The sequence below is a fragment of the Rattus rattus genome, chromosome 2, assembly GCF_011064425.1.
Source record: "Rattus rattus isolate New Zealand chromosome 2, Rrattus_CSIRO_v1, whole genome shotgun sequence".
Lineage (NCBI taxonomy): Eukaryota > Metazoa > Chordata > Mammalia > Rodentia > Muridae > Rattus > Rattus rattus.
The window spans coordinates 167,363,793-167,378,046 of NC_046155.1; the positions used below are offsets into that span (position 1 = coordinate 167,363,793).

At 48.7% G+C, this 14,254-nt stretch overlaps 1 protein-coding gene across 1 annotated transcript in view; it reads left to right on the top strand.

The window, feature by feature from the left end:
• The first annotated feature begins 11,859 nt into the window (after window positions 1–11,859).
• The window catches only part of Acp7 (acid phosphatase 7, tartrate resistant (putative)), a 19,450-nt gene continuing 17,055 nt past the window's right edge, over window positions 11,860–14,254 (top strand). The window contains exon 1 of the mRNA XM_032896180.1: window positions 11,860–12,098. Coding sequence (XP_032752071.1) covers window positions 11,981–12,098 — 118 coding nt within the window. The 5' untranslated portion in view covers window positions 11,860–11,980. The remainder of the gene's footprint in view (window positions 12,099–14,254) is intronic.

The following is a 14,254-nucleotide window of genomic DNA, read 5'->3' on the forward strand; positions in this document are numbered from 1 at the left end:
CCAGAGTTCCAAAGTAAGGTCTTATCTCAAAAATATTTTCTTTGATGTGTTTTATCAGTGTTTTGTGGGCATGTATGTCACGCACCACATGCATGTCTGCCTCTGCCCGCAGGAGACTGAAGACCGTATCAGACGCCCCCCCCCCAAGTGGAGTTACAAGGGGTACTAGAAATTGAACCCGGAGTGGAGTTGTTATGTAGGTGCTAGAAATCGAACCCCAGGTTGGTGCTCTCAACTGCTGAGCCATCTCTCTAGCCCCTAAGAGCTTTTTTTCAAAGGTCATTTTTTACTGTTCACCTTTGCCTCTCATTCGTCGACTTTAAAACCCTCTCTCGCCCTCTGGCCTCACTGCAGTGGGAAATGTGGCTAGTGTTCCTTCCGACAAACATCTGGACCTGGGAGATAACCCTGGACCTGAAGCCTGAGTTCCACTGTGCAGCAGCAGATGTGTGGACGACCTTGAATGTTTGTTCAAAATGTGTTTGTTTAGCGAGTTGTGTGTAGCATGGAGACATCAGGGAGCAGGGTGCTAGAAATGATCTCGTGTCTCAGTTTTCTCTTCTGGAAAATAGGGGTGTTAGGACAGGCGAGGAGGCCCGTGCTCCATCACGCACCATGAGCACCTAGTGTGAGCAGACCAGGGACCTCCTCCGCGGGGCCATGCAGAGTGGGGGGCTGCACTGGGCCCACTCTAGTAGCTCCCATAGTTAAGCGAGTGACTCAGGCTTCCTTTCAGCTATAATTGAGGCAGGTGACATGCTCCGGGAGGTGAGCTGTGTCCTGGGCACGCCCCTCACTTCCGCTGGCTCACCAGGTCCCTTGATGCGTGATAACACGCACAGTCATGATGAAATCAAACCCCGTTTTGGAAGAGGGGAAATGGGTCTCCATCTTCTTCCTGCTTCCAGTCTTTGATTCCTGTCCCCGGGGCCTTTCTGAAGATGAGCTGGCACTTGGGAGTGGGCGTTGGCTGTGCTGACCAGTGTCAAGGAAGGTGACATCAAGAGAGAGCAGGTAGAGAGTAGGCTCACTGTGGTAGTAGACATTAGGTGACAGGCACCTGTGTAGTCATTTCGTAAATCCCTGATGCGTGCAGCCCGTGTGCCAGATAGACAAATATCCCGCCTTCCTGCATGTGACAGTCCGTGGGGGAGCCCATCAATAGATGAACAGGCAAGAATAACCATCCCACAGAAGTGATGGCGGCCATAAGAAATGTCAGACACAGCAAGCCTACGGCAGAAGTCGGTGAGCGATGCCCCGTGGGCCAAACCCAACCGATGACGCCTTTCTAGATGGCTTATTGACTCGTGGACTATGACATTTGTGTTTTTGCTTTGCCCAGACAGTGTCTCCTAGAGTCCAGGGTGGTCTCCACCCTGCTCTGGAGCCGGCCATGACCTTGGACTTTAGATTCCCCTGCCCCTGCCTCCTTGGTGCTGAGATTACAGGCATGTGCCAACATGCTGTAAGTATCTTGCTAAAGTAGACATTTCTAAACTTAAATTGGTGGAAGTGTCTACAGTGAGGTGGAATGTCATGCTGGGTACTGGGGATTAAGTCTCCGTCTCTCCGGGCTGGAGGGCCAGATGCACGGCTGACTCTGTATCGCAATCAGAAAGAGTGCAGTCCTCTTGCAGCTGCCAGAGAGGCGTCTACTGAACCATGACCTCACATCCTCGCTGGTGTCACCAGTTCTCATCACGCATGTTTACATTTTGATCTGCTCCTGGATGTGAGGCCGCAAACCTCCAATCACATTTTGCTACACAAGCACCACGGGAAACCTGGCCAGATAAAGCCGGAAGATCAGGAATCCCGGGCTGTCCTCCACTGTTGGTGAGTTCGTGGTCAGCCTAGGCTACCTGAGATTACATCTCGGAACAGACAGGGGTTGGAGAGATGGCTCAGCAGCCAAGACTGCTTGCTCCTCCATTAGGGGATGAAAGGGTTTAAGTCCTAGTGCTCACATCAGGAAGCTCAAACTCCCATAACCACAGCACCAAGGGATCTGACACCGGTTCCAGTCTAAGTGAGCGCCCGCGCACACATGTGGAGCGTAAGCATAGACGTGTGCACATAAATAAAATAAAAGTTGAACACTGGGTTCGGGGAAACTGAACGCCCAACACACTGAGAAATCGTTTTCTATTCTGGATTTGCTGTGACTTGTACCACATAGCCACAGAGATATTAAGTATTTTCCGCAATAGTTTATGAAGAACTTTCAAACAAGGGAAAAACCACAAAGGGCTTTTTACAAGGTGTGTGCGTGTGCGTGTGTGCACACGCACATGCACACACACACACACACACACATACAACTGATGTGATACTCTGAGCGCCCAGCAGTCCATCTTATTTGCTTATGAGGAATTCTAAAAGCCTGGGAAATTTCTGACAGGATCTTCAGGAGTCGAGCATGGAAACACATACCTATAACCCTAGTACTAGGAGGCCAAGGCAGGAAGATGGTCAGTTCAAGGCCAGCCTGGGCTACATAGAGAGATCCTATTTCAAACAAAACAAAATAAACTAGCTGGGTGGTGATGGCTCACACCTTTAATGCCAGCACTTGGGAAGCAGAGGCAGGTGGATTTCTGGGTTTGAGGCCAGCCTGGTCTACAGAGCGAGTTCCAGAACAGCCAGGGCTACACAGAGAAACCCTGTCTCAGAAAAAAACAAAATAGCAGTAACAAAAGGCTAAACAAAAAAATAAATAAACTAACCAACAAAATCCAACAGTAGATCTGGCAGCTATACTCCTAGCTACAGCGGGTAGGCTGGGGAATTTAGTGACACTTCTCAAAACTAAAACTCACAAAACTGAGGACAGAGTGATATATCTCCATGGTAAGTAAAGCCCCTGCCTAGAATCCCCCAATGAGGGGTCTGGGGGGCGTGGCTCAGTGGTAGAGCCCCTGCCTAGAATCCCCCAGTGAGGGGCTGGGGGCGTGGCTCAGTGGTAGAGCCCCTGCCTAGAATCCCCCAGTGAGGGGCTGGGGGCGTGGCTCAGTGGTAGAGCCCCTGCCTAGAATCCCCCAGGGAGGGGCTGGGGGCGTGGCTCAGTGGTAGAGCCCCTGCCTAGGATCCCCCAGTGAGGGGCTGGGGGCGTGGCTCAGTGGTAGAGGCCCTGCCTAGAACCCCCCAGTGAGGAACTGGGGGCGTGGCTCAGTGGTAGAAAAGTTGCCTAATATGTTCAAGGGCCTGGTTTCCATACCCAGTACCACAACAAATAAACAATTTTGAAGATTCAGTTTCATACCAACCGTGAATTTTAGGTGGTTTTTCTTGATTCATTCACTCATCCAGCCTCCCTTCAGCTCTCTAAAATATGTCAAGTCCAAAGTATGACTGAGTGAGTATCCTTAATTTTACAGGTAAAGAAACTGAGGCACAGACAGGCAGAGGAACTGATAAATATTTGGAGTTGGATTTGAATCTGGACCATGTACTCCGAAGCCCTGACCTTCTGACCCTGTGTGCTACCTTCCTTCTCCGAGTGGGAACAGCAAGCCATGCAATGGGCTTTGGAGCCAGACTAGAAGAGAGTCCAACAAGGACAAACAAATAAAAACAACAACAAAAACAGAGCCACTCATCGTCGTATGATCACGGACTAACCCAGAGTTTGTCCGTGTTACTGATGAACGCAAGGGATTAAATGAAATTTGGGAATAATTACAGCTATCTTTTACCCAGCTTGTTCTTTGCGCCCCACCCCGTGTTAGCTACACGGGAAGTACGTGTCCGAGTCCTATGAAGGGAGGTCCTGCTCTCCGCAGGTGGGACACCAGGGCTCGGAGCGTTAAAGAAGGCAGGTCGCCCAGTCGAGGGACAGCAAAGCAAGATCTAGACTCAGAGCCGCCGGTTTGTCTGAGCCATCAGCCCTCCCTGACTCTATTTCTTCTAGGTTGAAACAATACTGTTTTCATATCAGAAAAATGTTTGTTTTAAAAAGGGAAGTCTTAGGAGACAGTTCAGTGGGAAAAGCACAGCAAACCCTATGACCCGAGTATCTGTCCCTGGAATCGAGTCAAAAGCCCAGATGTTCTAGAATCTGTAAGGCCAGCACTCCCAGGGCGAGGTGGAAGGTGGAGATAGGAAAATCACCCAGGGACAACTGGCTGGAGTTCTTTGTGCAGAGTAAACATGGTGTCAGGCGGGAAGGCCTCACCAGAAGCCTCAAGACTGCTGCAAGGAGGCAATGCCTGGAATAAGTAAAATTTAAAGGGAACCTTTTTTTTTTCTTTTTTAAAGTATCTCATTATCACCTTATTAGCTACACTCTGTCACTCTGATAAAAGTAAAATCTCATATGCCACCCACAGATCAGCTCTGGACAAGATACAAAGTGATAAAGCTGTCGGTAAACAACTTAAAAGGGAATGCTTCAGAAGCACGGACCCCCCCTCCTTCACCCTCTCCCACCCCTCCCCCTCCCCCTTCCTACAGATGAACCTAGGGCCTGTGGGTGCTAGCCAATCCATCATTGAGCTATAAGACTTAGCCTTTTAATTTAAATGTAATTCACTTAATTTTTATTTAATTCAGATAACTCACCCCTTTTCACTAATTCTGAGGTTTTGCTAAGTTGCCCAGACTGGCCATGGACACTCTGTGGCCTACTTAGGCATGGAATTTTTGATCTTCTTATCTCAGTCTGCCAAGTAGCTGGGACCGGAACCACCAGGCCTAACTCAGCAAAGAGTCTGATTTGTTTTATGACAGGGTTTCCCTACATATTCCAGGCTGACCCAGAACTCACTGGGTAGACCAGGTTGGCTTTGAAATCACAGAGATCCACCTGTCTCTGCCTTTGGAGTGCTGGAATCAAAGGCATACACCATACACAGTCAGAAATAATCTTTCTTTCTTTCTTTCTTTCTTTCTTTCTTTCTTTCTTTCTTTCTTTCTTTCTCTTTCCTTCCTTCCATCTGTCTGTGTGTCTGCCTTTTCCTGTTGTTCCCTCTCTCTCTCCCTCTCCTTCTCCCTCTCCCTCTCTCTCTCCCTCTCTCTCCAAGGTTTTACTATGGAGCCCTGGCTGGTCTGGAACTCATTACTTAGACTGGCTTGGCCTCACAGAAATCCATCTGCCTTCTGAGTGCTGAGACTGAAGGCATGGGCCACCGTGCCTGGGCAGAAGTATTTCTGAAATAATATTGTTGGCCGGGCTTGGTGGTACACACCTGTAACACCAACACATGGGAGGTGGAGGCCATTTGTGGGTGTGGGGTGGTGCATGCCTCTAGTTGTTCCTAGCCCTTGGGAGGTAAAGGCAGGCAAATCTCTGAGTTCGAGGCCAGCCTGATCTATAGAGTAAGATCCAGGACAACCAGGGCTACAGAGAAACCCTGTCTCACAAAAAAAAAAAAAAAAAAAAAAAAAAAAAGGCCCCCTTCCTCAAAAAAAAAAAAATAATAATGATTATTTTTTTTTAAAAAGAAAACATTCATAATGACGGAAAAAGGACTGCATTAAAATAAAGACTTTTCGTCACTAAAAAAAGACTGCATTAAGGACGGATGAGATGGCTCAGTGGGTAAGGATGCTTGCCTCCCAGTTTGATGACCCAAGTTCAATCCCCAGAAATCATACAGTAAAAGGAGAGAACTGGCTTCCACACGTTGTCCTGTAATCACTACATACACTCTGTGTCACTTGAGCACACTTGCAAATGTACACACACACACACACACACACACACACACACACACACACACACTAAATACAAACATCGAGTGTAGGAAACAAACTATAGATCAGGAGGGGTTTTTTGTTTGGTTGGTTGGTTTCTCTCTCTCTCTCTCTCTCTCTCTCTCTCTCTCTCTCTCTCTCTCTCTCTTTTTTTTTGGTGGCTGTCCTAGAACTTGATCTGTAGACCAAGCTGGCCATGAACTCACAGAGATCCACCTGCCTCTGTCTCTGGAGCACTGGGATTAAAGGTGTGTGCCACCAATATGTAGCTGAGCAGGTTTATAGTGCGTAGAACTGGAAAATGGCTCTGTTCAGGCTATCAGAAGAGCACATCCATTTTAAAATGAATGACCCGATGGAAAACAGGATAAGACACTTGAACAGGTACATCACAAAAAGGACAACCAAAGGGCCAGGTACAAACAAAAAGGTCCCTAATTGAATTGCTCATCCGGGAAATGCAAATTAAAACTACAATGAGCTACTACTACACACCCAACAGAATGACTAAAAATAAATTGCCTGACAATGCCAAGTGTTGGCAAGGATCTGGAGCAATGGAAATATTCCAGCATGAATGGTAGGAAGTAAAGAGGTGACTACAACTGCTTTGGCAAAACTTCTGTTAGCACTGATGTAACATCAAGACACACACCTGTACATAAACACATACACATATACATCATATACGTCATACATATATATGTACACATGCAAACACACATATACATACACACATACACATACGTCATATACATTACACATATACAAATTCATATGCGTATGTATATACACATGCATCATATACATTATACATACACACATGCACATACACATATGCCACATACATATATGGATATATCATATACATTGTACATTTACATACACATATACATTCTCACATGCATATGCATATATATCACACATATTATACATATACACAAACATAGAATGCACGTACATACATGGCATATGACCTAGCCATTCTACTCTTTGCTCTATACCTAAAAGAAATGAGTATATATGTTCACTTACAAAACATAAACAAGAATGTTCAAACCAGTCCTTCTTGTAAAAGCCAAAGTCTTGAATGTATAAAGTCCCATTTTCCTTGGCGGCTGGCAACTAAATGACGGTTCGCCCTTACAATGGGATATTCCTTGGCAATGGGAAGGAGTGGATTGCATCCATCTGCCCAGCCCAGATGAATTTCACAACGATCACACAGGAAGAGACTAAGCACAGGAGTTCATACGACATTCTTCTACTAGCTTCACATGCACAGAGAGGCAAAATGAAACCATTGTGTCCCAGGAGGTACACTCAGGGAGTAATGTCAAGGACAGGTCAAAGTTGGTACAGTGACTTCCTTTGTGCAGAGAAAGCTAGTGGTGCCAGGGAGGGCATGAGGAGGAGGAAGCCGATAAGATGGTCTTCTCACCCCATCCCCCACAGCTGGGTAATGAGTACACAGGTATGACCCACGGTTGTTAAGTGAAGCCCTCTGCGAGTTCCAGGTGCTTTTCTGTTTGTGTGAAATAGCTCGTCGGGATTTTAAAGCGATTTAGGGAAGCACACTCATTACCTCTTATCTGCCAACTGCACCGACTGCGTTATCTTGAGGATCATGGTAATTGGATGGGACTTTATGTGGGACGCGCTCTGAGCCAGGCATGGTTCTAAGTGGTTCCTACCTGATCTAATTTGATCATCTGCAACAACCGCCGGCACTTACTATTGTAGACCTCTTTAGCAGATGGGGAAACCGAGGCACGGTGAGGCTGAATGACTTGCCTATGGTTGATGCACTAGCTAGATTTCAACACGAGTCAGCTGGGCCCACGGTAGACGCTCTGTGCTCAACCTAAAGATTTCAGCCTCCCAGGAGTGAGTCCTTGCCCACCACAGCAGTCCTTTCTCCTCCCTCCTTCCTTCTCTTTTTCCTTCCTTTCATTTCTTTTTTTATAAGTTTTTTCTTAAGATTTATTTATTTTTTATATGTGAGCACACTGTCGCTGTCTTCAGACACCAGAAGAGGGCATCAGATCCCATTACAGGTGGTTGTGAGCCACCATGTGGTTGCTGAGAATTGAACTCAGGACCTCTGGAAGAGCAGTCAGTGCTCTAACCACTGAGCCATCTCTCCAGCCCCTGCCCCCTCCCTTTCATTTCTTTCTCTTTCTTTCCGGGATCTCATGAAGTCTAGTCTATTCTCCAACTCAGTATATAGTTGAGATTATTTTGAACTAATCTTCCTCTTTCCACTTCCCAAGTGCTGGGACTACAAAGGTGTACCCCCACACCCAGCTTCCTTCCTTCCTTCCTTCCTTCCTTCCTTCCTTCCTTCCTTTGAGACTCTAGCCTAGAGTGACGTGGACCTCACTATGTTGCCAAACCTGACCTTGAGCTATTAATAGCAGCAGTTCTCCTGCCTCAGACTTCCAAATGCTGGGATTATATCACCAGGACCCATCTCCACATGTGGTTTCTCTTTAATTTTTTTTTAAAGATTTTTATTTATTTATTATATATAAGTACACTGTAGCTGTCTTCAGACACACCAGAAGAGGGCATCAGATCCCATTACAGATGGTTGTGAGCCACCATGTGGTTGCTGGGGTTTGAACTCAGGACCTCTGGAAGAGCAGTCAGTGTTCTTAACCGCTGAGCCACCTCTCCAGCCCTCTCTTTAATTTTTTAAACCACAGTCATTGATTGATTGGTTGATTGATTGATTGATTGATTTGGTGGGGCTGGGATGTGACTGTGGGTGTGGGAGCGCCACCGTGTGTGCCCATGGAGGCCAGTGGAGTCAGTTCTCTCCTTCCACCCTGAGGGCCTTGGGGATGGAGCTCAGCCTCAACCTGACCTGCTGAGCAGGGCTTGAGTGGAGCTCTGAAGGAGAGACACAGCACCAGCACATCCTTCTACCCCAAGGAGGGCAGCGCAAGTTCATTACATGGCCTGGGCCTGGTCATAGAAGACTCCATAGCATCCTCCCAAGTCCCACTTCAGCCCTGTCTGGAGCCCAAAACACTGAACATTTCTTTTTTTTTTCTTTTCTTTTTTTTTCGGAGCTGGGGACCGAACCCAGGGCCTTGCGCTTGCTAGGCAAGCGCTCTATCACTGAGCTAAATCCCCAACCCCTAACACTGAACATTTCTAGACCAGACCAGAAGCCTCTCCCTGCCTGGACCCTGTCGTGTGTCAGCCACCTCTCCTAATGAAGCTGCTGCTTAGAACTGAAAGGTCCACTTCTCCCTTCAAGGCCACCACAGCTGCCTGTGCTGCTGAGGTTCCAGAACTTTCCTAATAAGGCTTTCATCTGAGGGAGGAAAACGACAAGCAAAGCGGAAGAAAACGAATGCTTCTAGGTTACCTGTTCTTTCGGATCTGATGCTAGACTTGAAATTTAATGAACTGAGGAGTCAGCATTGCCTGGTGTGGTGCATGCAATGCCAGCACACAGGAGGAGAAGGATTGCAGAAAAGGCTAGAGGCTAGCCTGGGATACATAGTAAATTCCAGTCCAGCCTGGACTACATTTCAAGACCCCTCAACTTAAAAGAAAACAACTCCACACATGGGGACCCACCAAACAATTCACACATTCATAAATAAATAGATGTAATAAAGAATTTAAAACAAACAAACAAACACACCAGGCATTGTGGCACGTGCCTGTAATCCTAGCATTTGATAGGCTGAGTCAGGAAGATGAGGAGTCCCAGGCTAGCCCGAGTTCCATAAAACCCCGTTTTCAAATAAACAAATGCAAAAGCACGTGTGTTCCAGTGAGGACGCACTTGCTTTAAAAACATCTGTCCGTCTGCAACATGGTGAGTTTGGCTTCTTTTCTAAATTGGTGTGTTTATCATATACCAGTTAAAACACGATCAACCAGGGGCCTCCATGGTTTGCTGTAAGCACCCTTTGCATAAAACCGGCTAAGAAGCTCCCATTCTGGAAGGCCACCAGGAAAAATGAGCCAGAAATGGAAATTGATCATTGTTTGTGGTGTTTTGCTTTTTTTTTTTTTTTTTTTTTTTTTTTTTTGTTCTTTTTTTTCGGAGCTGGGGACCGAACCCAGGGCTTTGCGCTTCCTAGGCAAGCGCTCTACCACTGAGCTAAATTCCCAACCCCGTGTTTTGCTTTAAGATAAGGTTAGGGAGCCTGGCTAGCCTCAGACTCCTGGCCTCCTGGTCCAGCCTCCTACAGATTGGGATTAAGGGTATGTAACACTACAACCAAGTGATTTATTTCTTTTATTTTTGAGACTCTCTCACTCATCACTATGTAGCCCTGGAACTCACTGCAGAACAGGCTCGCTGCCTTTGAACTCGCAAAGACCCTCTGCCCCCGGTGTGCTGGAGATAAAGGGCATGCAACACTAGCCCCAGACCCGAGTGATTTATTGTTATTGCATCTTAAGCGGTAATGAAGATTCTGGAAGGGATAGGGAGTTCAAAAGTGCTAAAGACGGGAGATTCCCGCCTGGAGTACGTCTCCACGCCCCTCACCTCCAAAGACCCTGACAAGATTTACAAAGCTAAGCGGTAGAATCATCGCGCAGAAAATGGGTGAAAGACAGAAAACCCCTCTTCCCCCAAGAACGTGTCTGCGGTGGATCTGGGGAACCTTAAGCTTATTTGCTGAAGGCTTCTTCAGCACCCAGGCAGCTCAAATTCCACTTGTTCCCACCTAGACTCCCGGGGGCTTGGGAGGGGGGCGGGTCCTGGACTTGAACTTGGTTCTTAGGGCAGCACACCGGGGTATGCGCCTTCTCCTCCTTTTTACAGGTGAGAAAACAGGCTGCAGCGAGATTGAGCAACTGCGCCTAGGGCGCCGGGCTCACAAACGCCATTGTCACCAGGGCCTTTGGAGTTTGTGTTTTCCAGGATGCCCAGCGGGGGTCTGAGGGGGAGTCCCGACTTCGGGAAGCAGGAAGGAGATGAAAGGAAGATGCTGAGGGCTCGACCGAGATGGATGGGGACCCCGGAGTTGCGGCCTCCCGTGGGACTGAGGGTGGGTTTCTGTTACGGGGGATGGGGGGCTCGGCAGCTGGGGCGGTGGGACGCCTGGGGACAGGGCAGCCTTACCTGTCCCGGCGCTAACCTGCTGTCTGGCTCGGAGGTGGCGGCGTCCCATGCTTTTCTGGGTCCCCTCGTTCTGTGCCCCACCCTGAGGGGGGCGTGAGGGTGGGCGTGGGGCGCCAGGGACCGGCCGGACCTGTGGGACACGGGGCTCGGGCTGTCTGAGGAGCCCGTCACCTGAAGCAGCCGGCTCTTCCGGGGCTGGGACACCTGTGGGCGGCGGGATCCTGTGTCCCTGCAAGCTCATAAATACTGCAGCGCATCGGTGGCCGAGAGGACCGTGAGGGCAGCTGGCGCGCCCCTGAGGGTGAGCCGGTGTCCCCTTCCCGATTGCGCCCCCCACCCCACGCCCCAGCTTTCGGCCTTCGGCGGACGGTTCGTTCAGACCCGAGGCACCTGTCCAGGTCCCGAGGGCAAGTGGACCGAACTTCAGAACCTCAGCCGGCCAGAGAGCTGAGGAGAAACCGGGGTTCAGGCACATGCAGGTTCAGGGCTGGGGAGGCAGCTGGGATGAGGACGGAGCCCCGGGAGGAGAAAGCCCTGAAGACAAGATGGGATGCTGGGGAGAGGAATGAGAAGCTGCTCCAGATGGGAGCAGCTGATGAGGAATTTGGGAGTAGAGCTGGGATTATCGGCTCCTGAGGAATAAGTGGAAATCTGAGGATGAACTACAGAGGCTGAGGGTACAGCGGGATGCTAAGAATTTGGGGAACAGATCGATAAGAGGAGGTAGAGATAATGGGGATGGAGTTGTCAAAGGCATCCCCGCCCCCAGCCACCCAGCGCCCTCCCAGAACCAGGAGCCTGGGCCGGAAGGGTTCAAACTCAGCTGCATCTCGTCCTAGCCGTGCCGTTGAGTCACTCGGTTGCTCAGTTTCCTATATGTGACTGGGGTGGTGATGTCTGTCGCCACCACCGCATAGGAATGCTGTGAGGCCTCCTGCCATTAATCTATGCAAAGTGCCGAGCAGCGAGGTTCAGAAACCTCATTAATTATTCTCTCACCAGCATCTCCTTCACCACTCCCCTCAGAGACGTTTCAGCCATTCAGTCTTCTTCCCCCACGGACATCCTGACAGACGGACAGAGGGCCCTGCCTGGCATCGGTCCATTCTTCATCCTCTGTGGGACCCACCAACGGAATTTGATCCCATCCCTGCGTCCCACGCTACCTCCCATCATCCCCCTACCATGAGCCCCTTTCTTGGAGGCTGGCTCTTCTGTCTGCTCCTGCTTTTCTCCCTGGGAGTCCAGGGGAACCCAGAGTATCCTCGTGCTACACCGGAGCAAGTCCATCTGTCCTACCCCGGTAAGTGTTCCTGAACCCTCACCTCATTCTGCTGCTCCTTCCTTACTCCTGAGGTCCTCTGTTGGGTGAAGGGCTCAGGAGAAGCCCAGGCTGGTGTCTTGCTCTTCCAGCCTCAGTGGTCTGCCTCTGTGAGATGGGATTTCAGCAGGCTGGCGTCCCCATTGTGTGGGGGAAGAACCATGGTAATCCTCCTCACAAGCTGCTATGCTCCAGCTCTGAAGGACTGTCCTCGCTCTCTGCCTGGCTATCTTACCTCAGGGCCTGGCATGTTATCACACAGGCTTCTGAAACCAATTGTGGAAGAAACCAGTAAATGATGGTGGGGAACGAGAGAAAGGAGCCACCTCTTTCTCCTTCCCTTTTTTCTTCTTTCTGGCCGAAGAAGGTTCTCTTCCACCTCCTCTGGTTTTTGGAAATAGGTTCATGTAGCCCAGGCTGGCCTCAAATTTTCTTTGTAGCCCAGGATGGTCTTGAGTTCCGGAACCTCCTGCCTCTACCTCCCAAGTGTTTATTTTATTCTTTTCAGAATTTCTCACACTTGTAGCCTAGGAGAGCCGGAAAGTCTCCATGAACTTTCCGTCTTAGCCTTTCAGGTTGCAGGAGTCAACTACTATGCCTGCTTTTTTCTTTTTCTTCTTTCCTCTCTTCTTGTTCTTCTTGTTCTTGTTCGTGCCCCTCCTCTTCCCTCCCTCCCTCCCTCTCTCTTCTTTTTGAGACTAGGCCTTAGGGATCAAACCCTTGTTCATGTGGGGCAAGCACTCCGGCAAACTGAACTAACTATCTTTAGGCCAATTTTTAAACATCTGATCTATTAAGACAAGGTAGAGTCTCCATCTGTAGCCCAGGCTAGCCTTGAATTTTCAATCCTCTTGCCTCAGCCCTCCAAATGTCAGGATTTTAGTCATGGACCACTACTTCAGGCTGAGAAGATCTTTTCTTTATTAAGAGGTGATGGCAGCAGGGTGAGGCGACTCTAATCCCAGCGCTCAAAATGTGAAGGCAGTGGAAGTCCTGAGTTCAAGACTGACTTTGGCTAAAGAGAAAATCTGAAGCCAGCCTGGGCTATAGGAGACCCTGCCTCAGAATAAATGAATAAATACATAGATAGATAGATAGATAGATAGATAGATAGATAGATAGATAGATCCATTGGATGTGCTATCTCACACCTCTATCCCCCAGCACTTAAGAAGTAGAAGCAGGCGGGGTTAGGGATTTAGCTCAGTGGTAGAGCACTTGCTAGCAAGCGCAAGGTCCTGGGTTCGGGTCCTCAGCTCCGAGGAAAAAAAAAAAAAAAAAAAAAAGAAAGAAGAAGAAGAAGAAGAAGAAGAAGAAGAAGAAGAAGAAGAAGAAGAAGAAGAAGAAGTAGAAGCAGGTGGATCTGTTCAAAGCCAGCCTTGACTACCTAGTGAGTTTCAGGCTAGCCTAGGCTATATGAGATCCTGTCAAGAAAGCAAAGGAAGTTAGGGGGTATATGGACTCTGTGTCCAGAGTACCTGGGTTCAAATCCCAGGTTTGTTACTTTATCTGACAAGGTACATGGGCACCGAGGGCCAGCGGGGTACCAGGACCTCATGATGGACGTTATGGGTTGCTGGTTGCTTTCTGTGGAGACTCAGGACTGAGCTCCAGTGTAGAAGGGAGGCTCTTACCCACCTCTGTAATTGAAGTGAGTTGTGCCAGTAGAGATAACTGCCAACCTCGGGGAACTTTGACTTACGTGCGGGCTTCATTTATGTGCGTGTTGATTTGTTTCGACTCAAAAAACATTTCAAGATAGTGAGTTTCACATTTTCCTTAGAGTTTTTTATTACATGTATTTATATGTTTTGTGTGTATGGATGTGCATGTGTATGTGCCTGCTGTGTGTGCACTGTGAGTGCTTGTGTGTGTGTCTGTGTGTGTGTGTTTGTGTGTGTGCTTATGTGAGTGTCTGTGTGCATGTTTGTGTGTATGTGTCTGTGTGAGTGTGTCTGTGTGTGTGAGTGTGTGTGTGTGTCTCTGTGTGTCTGTGTATGAGTATGTCTGTATGTGTGTCTGTGTGTGAGTGTGTCTGTGTGTGTGTGTGTGTGTGTGTGAGTGTAGGTCAGAGGGCAGCTCTCAAGAGTCAGGTCTCTTCTTCCTCCGTGGGAGTCCCAGGACTGAACTCAGGTCCT